The sequence below is a fragment of the Sinocyclocheilus anshuiensis genome, unplaced genomic scaffold, assembly GCF_001515605.1.
Source record: "Sinocyclocheilus anshuiensis isolate Anshui unplaced genomic scaffold, SAMN03320099.WGS_v1.1 scaffold1162, whole genome shotgun sequence".
Taxonomy (NCBI): Eukaryota; Metazoa; Chordata; class Actinopteri; order Cypriniformes; family Cyprinidae; genus Sinocyclocheilus; species Sinocyclocheilus anshuiensis.
In genome coordinates, this window is record NW_015540875.1 from 3,137,832 (window position 1) to 3,150,291 (window position 12,460).

Genomic DNA, 12,460 nt, shown 5'->3' on the forward strand with positions numbered 1-12,460 from the left:
GTCAACATATTCTGTTACACCAAATACACAAAATAATGATCTTTAAAATAGCATCATATGACCCCTTTAAGAACCATTAATAATAATTGAGCTCCAAAACCAATAACAATAATAATTAATTCAGAAAAAAATTCAGGAATAAGTTATATTTAATATATACAATTATATATCACAATATAAAATAATATATTTTATAATATTTTTTAATAATAAAAATAATAAAATTATATAAATAAAATATCATTTTATAATATATTATTGTATATTATATAATAAATATATTATAAAAGAATAAGTGTATAAAATTTTATATATTTGAATATACATATTATATAATAAAATAGAAAACATTTTAATTAGCAATAATATTTCACATTATTACAGCTTTTACTGATCAAATAAAGCAGCCTTGGTTAACATAAGAGACATATTTTAAAATCTTATTTAAAGAAAAATTAATTACTCTAAACTTTTGACCGGCAGTGAAAAAAGTCATTTTATTTAAATTATGTTTATTATGAAGTAAATAGATACCTTATAGACCTATAGATTTACCTCATTATGTAAATTAATAACATTATATTAATTAATAATATTAAATGTTTATGATTTAATTTATATGAAGTGCATCAGAATAAAGGATGTTATAAGGCCCAGATAGAATCTTTTCCCCTCCACATTTGGGCAATCTAAATGTGTAAAATGGATGTTAAAAATATGTTTCCTTCCGGAACCCCTGCAGTCTCGCCTCCAAACATCTTCTGATGCCCACCTGAGCTTTTCTTTCACACGCTAATTGTATTCTGCAGGAGAATCTGTGCTGACAGCGCTGAACGTCTGTCTGCGGTTCTGTCCACTCAGCAGCTTTCCTGATCCCATACAGCTCACACGTTTTATCTCATCTTATCTTGTCAGAAACAGGATTATTGATTTTCTCCTTTTCAAAGTCACATCGGAAGTCGATTTAGATTCTGCTTGAGCGTTTGCTCAGAGCGGTTGAGTGGCGTGTGCACAGACTGGAACTGCTGAGAATTTGGTGTTTGTTGTAACATATAGTACAGCGATGCACCATTTATGACAAATCAAAGCATAAAAAAGAAGCGAGGGATGATGCATGGAAAGAAACATGAAGCATTTGACATTCCTACAGGAGGTACTGGAGTTTAATGCTTAGCTAAATATCTTTCCACTCGAGGTAAAGCAACACTGAGCAAATTATGCTTCAAAAATGCAAGAATTATCTAATTATGTATTGAAGTATTTGTACTTTTTGAACTATCCCATTGGAAATATTTCAATAATATCGCTAATGTTTCACCTAGACAGCAATAGGACTGAATGGAGAGCAAAAAAAGACCCTAATAGTCAAAAGAGAGTTTCAGAAGAAATCGCAACAGTGTCTCAAATTGTGCTCAGATTTGCAAAGATATCAAATCTCCAATCAAATCTCTGTATGAACTCAAACATTTCTCATCAAGAGGAAATGATATATTCTAGCATTTTACAGTAGGTGCAACATCTTAATAATTAATACTAGTGCTGTCAGACGATTAATCGCGATTAATCGCATCCAAAATAAAAGTTTTTGTTCACAATATATATGTGTGTGTACTCTGTATATTTATTATGTATATATAAATACAAACACATGCATGTATATATTTAAGAAAAATATGTAATGTTTATATATTAAATATATTTAAATGTAATAGAAATTATATGAATAGAAATACATGCATGTAAATACATGTAAATATTTTCAAAATATATACTGTATATGTGTGTGCATTTATATATACATAATAAAGGATGCATTAAACTGATCAAAACTAACAGTGAAGACATTTATAATGTTACAAAATATTTCTTTTTTGAATGAAAGCAGTTTTTGAATTTCCTATTTATCAAAGAATCATGAAAAAGTTTTCAAAAAAAAAAAAGAATTAAGCAGAAAAAACCTTTTCAACAGTGATAATAATCAGAAATGTTTTGTGAGCAGTAAATCAGCATATTAGAAAATAAATATTAATATTAATATTAAATTATTCAGAAATATTAATTTCTGAAGGATCATGTGAAACTGAAGACTGGAGTAATGATGCTGAAAATTCAGCTTTGCCTCACAGGAATAAATTACATTTCACAATATATTAAAATATGAAAAAGTAGTTTTAAATTTTAATAATATTTTAATATTTCCCAATATTACTGAACTATTTTTCTTATTAATCTTTTCTTATTTATTTTATTTTTTTGGAACAAATAAATGCAGCCTTGGTGAGCATAAGAGACTTCTTTCTTACAGAGTCCAAACTTTTGAGCACTACTGTATAATAATATAAAACAGTTTTTCGGACTAAAGAAGACTTAAAGCTACAGTTTTAAATTCTTCTGAAGGAAAAGAAAAAGTTGATTCCTCTTGACATGACCCCTTTTAGTCTCCTCTGAGCAATAAATAAATAAATAAGTTTTAGCATCATCATCAGAATTGAGTGCTACTCTTCCTCAAGTGGATCGAATCTGTGAGTTCTGACCTACAAATCATCACACCAGCGATGGAAATCAGTCCTAAAGCATTCAGACAGGCAGAGCAAACGAGCAAAGACATTCCAACATAAACACAGATGAACAGACACGCAAACAACGGACAGCACAGTCCAGGAGAGATCCAGAATGAGAAGACAGACCTGGTCTGCGAACATCCTGGGTTTGTGCTCAGGCACCACCCCTCCCCTCAGCTCGTCTTCCACGGCCATGAGTCTTCACGGAAAACAAGGAAGCGAAGGAGAGAGAAAGACATTATTAGTTCCAAAGCACACAGACTTTATTGAGATCAGACAGAAGTGTTCATCAGCCAGAAATATCATTGATAAAAGCTTTGTAGTTTGGCTGATTTGGTCCGATCTGGAAAGCCTACTGTGAGAAATTCCATCAAAAAGATGTCACATTATGTCATATAATGACATATTTCCATCATCCCATGGGAATAAGGGAGCTGATAAATGAAAATGGGCCACGTTGTACGACTTCTAACGACGGCTGCCACTCTTGCTTGCAGCTTATTTCAGCAATTACACACCATTGAAGTGGCCGCCAGAACGCATCAAAGTGACGTTTGGTTCATACACAAACAGGGATGTTTTCATATCCCTACATGAACATTTCACAACACTCTGGAAATCGCATCAGATACTGTTTTTAGGCAGAACAAACCACAGGCCCAAAACCTGTGTGATTATCAACTGAACAACGGCTTTGTAAGGAATGATGTGTCTTGTGATGTTTGGTTTGATATATGTTGACAAGACAATATGAGCACATGACAGGACAACTGACATTAAATGCATGCATTTGGTTTGAATCTGAAAGGTTTCATTGTTTTGATGTGTACTGATGTGAAATGGTACATTTATTTATTGCAGGATGACTTATTCTAGTCTTTAGCATATAAGTAAATAATGAATTGCACAGTTTAGGTTTAAAACAATGTGATTGGATATTTTATTCCATTGATAAATGTACATATATGCTTGTACAAAATCGAATGCAAAAGTAATAAACAGCAAAAACAAACAAAATTAAAAGACAAAGTAAGTGCTTCAGGCCTTCTAAAAAATACAGAATCATTCATTTTATTTCAAGTCCGCTCATGTCTTTCACAACAATGTGATTTATTTATTTTTTTTTTTATTAACAAAGGTCACATTTCACAAGCAGGGGTCAGAAGGGTCATGAGAAGGAATCATTAGTAAAACTTCATTGTGCTATTTAACATTGCTACAGTATCAAGGCATATTTATTGCACACTGTTTGGATACAATAATTAAATATATATATATAACTTGTATACAGAATATATATTATCTATACTCTATTTCTGAATAAATAGCTTTTAAAAGAATTTATAGGGAAGCAATGTCTTTGTTATTGGTTTCTAACTGTATAGAGTCTTTAATACACTCATTTTTATACATCGATATATGAAAGGCTAACAATGAAAAACAAAAATTCAGTGCAAACATTCCATATTCTTCCATAGTTATTGTTTATGTCAAGAACACATTGCAAAAAAGATTTTCTAAGAATTAATTTCAGGCCAAAATTAATTCAGTGTTTATGTTTCTTGATCTATAATTCATATCTCTATGTTTATTTCACAAACAGCACCACACAAAATAAGATATTTATAAATGCCTGTATCACAACTCACTTACCTCATGTTTAATATTTGATACTGCATCATCTTGGTATTGCACATGAAACATAACACTGAAACATACTGAACACAACTATGGTTTGTTGTGTTAATATTTATCTGTAAAGGTTGAAAACAAATCCAGGTCATATTTCACCTCAAAATCAAAAGAAAAAAATATATGTATTTTGCATAAAGCAAATGAAGCCCCTTTTGTATTTTATGCTGTGACAACGCTTGTACATTTACTTAGTAGAAAAGCATAAATAACATGATATACAAATACTTTCATTTACATTATATATATTTAAAAAATTTATGTTTAAATTAATGATTAATGTGCTGCCTTCTTCTTTTTATTTTGGAGTGAAACATGACCTTGACCAGGTTTTGTAAGATTAAGCCATGAATTTAAACATTAGGAGTCATATATGAGGCTTGTGTTTGAATATGAGCAAACACAAGCCTGTTTCTGAAGTTTTATTGATGCATATTTGAAAATGCATGCTCTTGACGCTGAAACTGATATTCCCGCAAGGCCTGAACAACTGAAAGCCAAATGTGATGAGGAGCGGCTGACACATGAGAGCGCTGTTCTTGTGATAGCACATAGAGATATGGAGAACATGAACATCTGACATATGATCTATTCTGATGTGTAAGACACTTTCATCACGCAGTATGTTCCAGAACACAGTGACGAGAGAAGTGCAGCAGAGAAGCTTGAACAGGCAGTTCAGGAAGAGAGGATTCTGGGTATTTTCAAGATGTTCTGCTACAATCATCAATGGTTATTTGGAAGAGAAATCAGCCAGCACCTTTTCTATTTTCAAGATAAACAGGTAAAAGCCGAATAAAGGCTTTTTAAATAATAAAACATTATTATTGCAGATATGCTGAAATAATTCACACTCCCTCATCTCATTCTTAAACCTGTATTACTTGTATTACTCTCTCTATACAGTGTATACTTCAAATAGGACAAAACAGCTTTTTTGTCCATCCATCCAACCAACCAACAAATAAATAAACTAAATAAATAAATAAATAAATATTTATTTATTTATTTAATTTAATTTAATTTTATTTAATTTTTATTTTTTTTACTTTATTTTTTTTTTGTATTCCACTGAAAATTTAATAGCATACAGGTTTGGAACGACATGACAGTAAATAATCACAGATTTTTATTAATGAATGACCAAGTTTGTGCAGATGGCAATTTTTCTTAAACATTAGCAATTCATGAAGCAACTTTTCTTTTCAGCTCAAGCACAATTTGTCCATGTCAAACTTGTTTCCTCAGACGGCAGAGCTTAAAATGACAAATATATACTGCAAACACATCCCGTTCATCCTGAGATCATTTCCAGTAAGGTATTGCACTAACACACGTCAAGGAGGGAAGAGACTTGATGATTTATATTTTTATGCCCTTTTGGGAGTAAGAACCAGGTCTCCCTTCATCATCTGAGTGTCTTGACTCCATGTCTTCATTCCTAGAATTGGATTGAAATAGCAATATACTCTGTGACATAGAATATGGAGTAAGTGCTGCATTACAGGAAGTTACATCATCATTTCATCAACCAATGGGTGGGGTGATGTCATTTATACCAGTGAACAAAACATTGGAAGATGGATCTCTGTAGATTCATACAGCTGAAAAGAATCCAAATAACACCATAATAAAAATTATGAAATGAAACAACAACAGGGAGGAAATGAACCCGGTTCATCAATTAAAAGTAGCTTTGTGAGGAGACACAACATGGCAATTACAAGACTGAGACGTCCATGTTAAACTAACATGAGAGAGGCACAATTCAACATAAATGGCAGTCGCTTTAGAGAACCCCTTATAAAATGTATAAAACATATACACAGTGACCCTAAAAAGTATTTGGACATCTGCATCATTCTAAAAAAATGAGATATCAAATAATATACTGTATCTGCAAATTAAAATTGAAATGAATGAATTAAAAGGAAATTAAACTATTTTAAAATAATTGTAAAAATAAAATGTAATAGAAAGTTAATAAAATTTAATAAAAAATAAATAAAATGAATACTTTTATTCAGCAAGGATGCATTAAATTGATCAAAAGTGACAATAAGGGCATTTATAATGTAACAAAAGATTTAAAATAAATGCTGTTCTTTCAGACATACTATTTATAAAAACAAATCATGGTTTTAACAAAAATATGAGGCAGCACAACTGTTTTCCGCATTGATAATAATAAGAAATGTTTCTTGAGCAGCAAATCAGCATATTAGAATGATTTCTGAAGGATCACGTGACACTGAAGACTGGAGTAATGATGCTGAAAATTCAGCTTTGATCACAGGAATAAATTACATTTTAAAATATATTCAAATAGAAAACAGCTATTTTACATTTTAATAATATTTCACAATATTACAGTTTTTACTGTATTTTTGGTTAAATAAATACAGCCTTACTGAGCATAACTGTCTCCTTTCAAAAACATTTGAACAGTAGTGTATATAATGTATTATCACTTTTTGTGAAAGTGTGCTATATTTCTTTAAATGAATGCCACTAGATTTAACATTTTGATAGTATCATATTTTGTTGTCTCAATGCAATGTCATTCAGATCTTTTTTAAGTTTGGTTTAATTATACAAATACTGTTTTGGGCCACTATTTCTAAACAGCATTACATAAGGGGTCCTTGTCAAAGGAACGGAAGTACAGTAAGTACACAGCGAGTGTGATCATGTAACCACCGCTCAATGTTTCTCCAGCCTTTTTTTTTTTTTCAAATTACCTGTCAATAATTCCTTTAATTTGGTTGTCTTTCTCCATCTGCTGCTGTCTCAGTCTCCTCTCGCTGTTCTCCAGTCGGCTCTGATACTGCAGCAGGATTTTATTGGTCTGCTGCTCCTGAGTTAACATCCTCCTCTCGTACTCCTCCAGCTTGCGGTGTGACATCATCAGACGCTCCTTCAGAGAGTTGATCTCCTCCTCGTATTCACGCACCTGCGTCCAGAGAAGAGAGGAGGACAGCAGGCGTGTTAGCAGAGCAGATGTTACGCTCATCTTGACGGCTTCCTTGAGACTGTAAGGTAATAGGTTGGTGAGTGAGTAACTAAAAGTGTCAAAAAGTATTAAAAGGTAAAAGTATTAAATAAAAGTAAAAAAAACAAACATTTAAATTAAATAAAAATTCATTTAGAAAAACAAATAGAAATAAAATTAAAGTAAAAAACTAAAATGTTAATTGAATATTTTTTGAAAATTATAATTAACAAGGTACAGGTGCATCTCAATAAATTAGAATGTCATGGAAAAGTTCATTTATTTCAGTAATTGTGAAACTCGTGTATTAAATAAATTCAATGCACACAGACTGAAGTAGTTTAAGTCTTTGGTTCTTTTAATTGTGATGATTTTGGCTCATTTAACAAAAATCCACCAATTCACTATCTCAACAAATTAGAATATGGTGACATGCCAATCAGCTAATCAACTCAAAACACCTGCAAAGGTTTCCTGAGCCTTCAAAATGGTCTCTCAGTTTGGTTCACTAGGCTACACAATCATGGGGAAGACTGCTGATCTGACAGTTGTCCAGAAGACAATCATTGACACCCTTCAGTCTGTGTGCATTGAATTTATTTAATACACGAGTTTCACAATTTGAGTTGAATTACTGAAATAAATGAACTTTTTTTAAATTTATTTATTGAGATGCACCTGTATTATCCCTTCCATTAAATGGCTTTAATAAATGTTCAAAATGCTATTAAAATCTGGGGGAACAAAACAAAGTTAGGTATAAAAAAAAGCTTCTTCCATTTATTAAAAGTATTAAAAAATGAAAGTAAAATAAAAGTTTTAATTAAAATAAAAAGTAATTAAAATTACATAAATTATAAAAAAAATAATAAAACAATAAAAGTAAAAATCAAAAATAGTTTAAAAAAATTGAATAATTTTGTCTATTAAATGGCTTTAACAAACTTTTAAAATATAATTAAAATCTATTAAAAGTAGTGCTGTCAAACAAAATAATCCAAAATAAAAGTTTTTGTTTACATAATATATGTATGTGTACTGTGTATATTTATTATGTATATATATATATAAAGACACACACATACAGTATATATTTTGAAAATATTTACATGTATTTACATGTATATATTTATATTCATATAAATTATATCATATATAAATATATTTAATATATAAACGTAACATATTTTTCTTAAATATATACATGCAAGTGTGTGTATTTATATATACGTAATAAATATACACAGTACACACACATATATTACGTAAACAAAACTTTTATTTTGGATGCGATTAATCGCGATTAATCGTTTGACAGCACTAGTTAGAAAAGTCTTAAAAAGTATTAAAAACATTAAAAAGTACTTAACAAAAGTGAAATACAATTAAAATGACATAAAAAAAAATAAAAATAAGTATTTCATTAAATCAAAATTAATTACAAATAAAATACGTTTAAAAAAATGAAAAAAGTATGATAAAATAAAAGTATTAAAATAAACAGAATAAGTTGTGAAAATGACAAATAATAAGATATGATCTATTAAATGGATTGAATAAACTGCAATGCAAAAAAGTAATAAAACAGTAATAAAAATTCATTCACCACCTAAAAGTAGTGGGCATTTGCTTAATCTTATTCCAAAATCCTGTCTTTCTCATGTGGAATATAAAAGGGACATTTCTGAAGCATATCCTGGGCACAATATTTTTCAAAATGTCATATTTTGTGAGAAATAAAGACTAAGAAAGTAAGCCATACGGGTTTAGAATGGCATGAGGGTGAGTAAATAATGACTGTTTGCGCATTTTTGTAGCTCAGTCGTTTTCAGAACAGTGTGGTTTTTCCAGTAATGAGCAGCTTTCAGATTTTGGCCAACATCTGGTTTACAAGCAAGCATGATTTTGCTCCCCGCAGCTTTTCCACAAGGAACGTGTCATTCATGCATAAAGAAGCTGCCTAGGTGGACAACCACAGTCAATGCAAATGAGCAAATTCACCTTCCAAACCACACGGGAATGAGAAAATGTATTTAAAAAAACGCTGATTCATAGCTGAAGATGAAGCTGTCTTTTAACAGGCACACTGTGAAACAATGAAAAGCAGTTGCGTGTCACCTCTACACCAATTTGCACAGTGGAGGACAGAGGGTCAAGAGCTGATTGAAAGCCCATGCTGCTCTCTCCTGAAGTCTGTTTACTGCAGAAGGCTGCTCATTTTCATTTGATATTTAAATAATGCATAAATGAGGCTGCCAGCACCATCTGTTGCAGAGGTGAAAGACGTGATATGCATTTCCTTGACACTTGTGTGCTGAGGTGGGAGACACAACTGAGTGTCTTGTGGCATGTTTGCACAAGGACAGAGACAAGAATGAAGCTCGAGTTTGGACCAAGAAACTAAGGGATAAACCCTAAAGTGATTCTAATTCAAAGCCCACAACATTCACATCACAGCAGCCTTCTAGCATGACAATTTCTGTTGGTATGAATATAATAAACCCTCAGAACACATGTCGTATAGCTAGTAGAGTAGGAGAGAAACACACTCTGTCCAGACGCGACTCGTCCATGCTCTTTGAATACTCCTTGAGTTTGTATTCCTCTCGTTCGATGCGGGAGCTCTCTATGTCAGCAGAAAGATGGGGCATGTTGGACACCCAGGCGACCGTTCGCTCAGAGGCAGGGGTCGAGGGGTTGAGGGTGGTTGGAGATTGGGAAGAGCCCTGAGGAAAAGAACACAAGATCATGTAAGTGTGGAAACTGACGTTTGGGTTGCATCTTCAATATTTACACTACAGTTTCGGCTTGGTAAGATTTTGATGTTTTTGAAAGACGTCTCTTATGCTCACCAATTCTGCATTTTGAGCATGTAAAAATAGTAATAGTTTGAAATATTATTTAAATTAAAAAAAAGTTTCCTATTCAAATATATTGTAAAATGTAATTTATTCCTGTGATGCAAAGCGAAATTTTTAGCATCATTACTGCAGTTTGCATTGTCGTATGATCCTTCAAAAATCATTCTAATATACTGATTTGCTGCTCATTTCTTATTATTATCAGTGCTGAAATCTTATTTCTGCTTAATATTTTTGTGAAAACTGTGATACATTTTTTTGTTCAGGATTCTTTGATAAATAGAAAGTCCAAACGAAAAACATTTATTTAAAATACAATATTTTGCTACATTATAAATGTTGTTACTGTCACTTTTGAATTTTGAATAAAAAATGAATTCATTAAGTATTAAAAGCAATAACTAAGTATGCTGGTTAGTTTTATGTTACTACTAATTAAAGTTTTGTGCTTTCATCTCTGTTTAACAGTTTTTACCATGTTTAAATCCCTAGTCCCTGTGTAGCATTTTATATTATTTTATTTATTTTACATACTTTTTTTAGTCCCTGTGTAGCATTTATATATACACAGTATGTATATGTATATGTATATATATATATATATATATATATATATATTATATATATATACTGTATATATATGCATAATCACACACTATGTCTTTATTATTATGTGAACAAGATTTTTCCTTTGGTGGGTGATTAATATAGCCTTTTTTAAGAATATGCAAAAATATTATAACAAGATATTGTTAATTAAATGGCTTTAATAAACTTAAAATATTATTAAAATGCAAAGAATAAATGTGAAAAACTCCCTGTGTGGTATTTTATATATAGCTAAATACATGTAACTGTTTTCTATTAATTTCTATTATTTTACTATTGAATATTTAAAAAAAGTGTTCAAGATGCTGCCACTTTAATAAGATCCTCATTGTTTTTGTGTGTGATAAATATTATAAAAAATATATTAACTATATATGTAAATATATTGTTTTTTTAATAAATAATTCGTTAAATTATTTCCCATTTAATGGCTTTAATAAACTTTTAAGGTCTCCACTTTTTCCCAAGACTTTCCTTCACAAGACTTTCCCTTTTTAAAATAATTTTATAGAGATCACACACAAAAGAAATACCTATCTGAAGGAAGCTAGACAAAAGCACATGTTTGATAGCAGGGAGAGTGAAGAATGGTTTCTGATTGGAACACCTGTTTGCTCATGGTAGGCTTGAGCAGATGCTGTTGCTGGATCTGCTGTCGTTCCTGATGTGATTTGGATTGCTGTGTGGACTGCGGCGTTCCGCCCTGAGAGCCCTGCGATCCCTGGCTCTCTCTGGTGGAGCTCTGCTGATGCGGCAGGCCAGGCGGGGTGCTGTCTTTGACAGACAGCTGCTGCCGAGGGCCCTGCTGCCGGCCCCCGAAGCCGGACTCTGGGGACTGGAGCAGGTTTCCGCTCTGCGGCCTGGTCTTGCCCGCAGGAGCGGCAGCGGCGGCAGAACTCACGGAAAGCTGATGCGAGGGTTGCGATTTCATGCGCGGCGTGGGAGGAGCCATGGAGCTTTGACGGACAGGCTGAACGGTGGAAGGAGGCGTGGCGAGTGATGAATGAGATGTGCCGGTCTGTGATGCCATGCCTGCCATCTGCTGCTGCTCCTGGTCATGAGACACATGCTTAAATAACAACCACCGCTTATTTCGAAATCCCTTTTCCCAGATATTCAGTACAGAATGTACTAAATCCATTAAGTACAATAAGAATAAAACACAATAGAATGCTGCAGGAGTGAATCAACCAAAGTTCCCACAGGATATGTCCATGCTTTTTTATTATATAAACTCTGTGACCAACAAAAGTTTACGAATCACTACTGTCACCTGAGTTTTGGTTGGCTTAAAAGATAATTAACATTCAGAAATATGATAAATTTCACATCAAATTAGAACAAAACTTGAACTGAATTGAGCTGGATAATAATATCTTCTGTAAATCTGCCGTGAAATTGTTTCATAATTGATGAACTTTGCACGAAATGAACTGAATCAACATTGAACTAAATTAAGCTGAAAAATGACACTGTTATCTTCTGCCATGCTGCAGAATATATCTTATATCTGAATCATATTTGTTTTGTAATTGGAACTGGTTGTTAGTGAATTGAATCAACATGAAGTGACTTGCTTTACTATTGCTTTCTGAGGAGCTGTTTTATAGCTGAATTCAATTCATATTTTATATAATGTTATATAAATAAATAAATATGACTAGACATTGCGTTTTTCAAGATATTATAAAGCTTAAAAAATCATGAGCCAGCTATTATGGTTGTATTTTATATCATAGAATAAA

At 32.0% G+C, this 12,460-nt stretch overlaps 1 protein-coding gene across 6 annotated transcripts in view; it reads right to left on the minus strand.

The window, feature by feature from the left end:
* syngap1b (synaptic Ras GTPase activating protein 1b) overlaps positions 1 to 12,460 on the minus strand; it is a 43,333-nt gene that overhangs the window by 11,810 nt on the left and 19,063 nt on the right. For 5 of the 6 annotated variants that reach the window (XM_016485872.1, XM_016485874.1, XM_016485875.1 and 2 more), the window contains exons 13-16: positions 11,323 to 11,766; positions 9,795 to 9,971; positions 6,995 to 7,206; positions 2,688 to 2,760 (exon numbers count right to left, since the gene is read on the minus strand). In XM_016485872.1, the coding sequence (XP_016341358.1) occupies positions 2,688 to 2,760; positions 6,995 to 7,206; positions 9,795 to 9,971; positions 11,323 to 11,766 (906 nt within the window). The remainder of the gene's footprint in view (positions 1 to 2,687; positions 2,761 to 6,994; positions 7,207 to 9,794; positions 9,972 to 11,322; positions 11,767 to 12,460) is intronic. The other variant, XM_016485870.1, reaches the window with a different exon arrangement.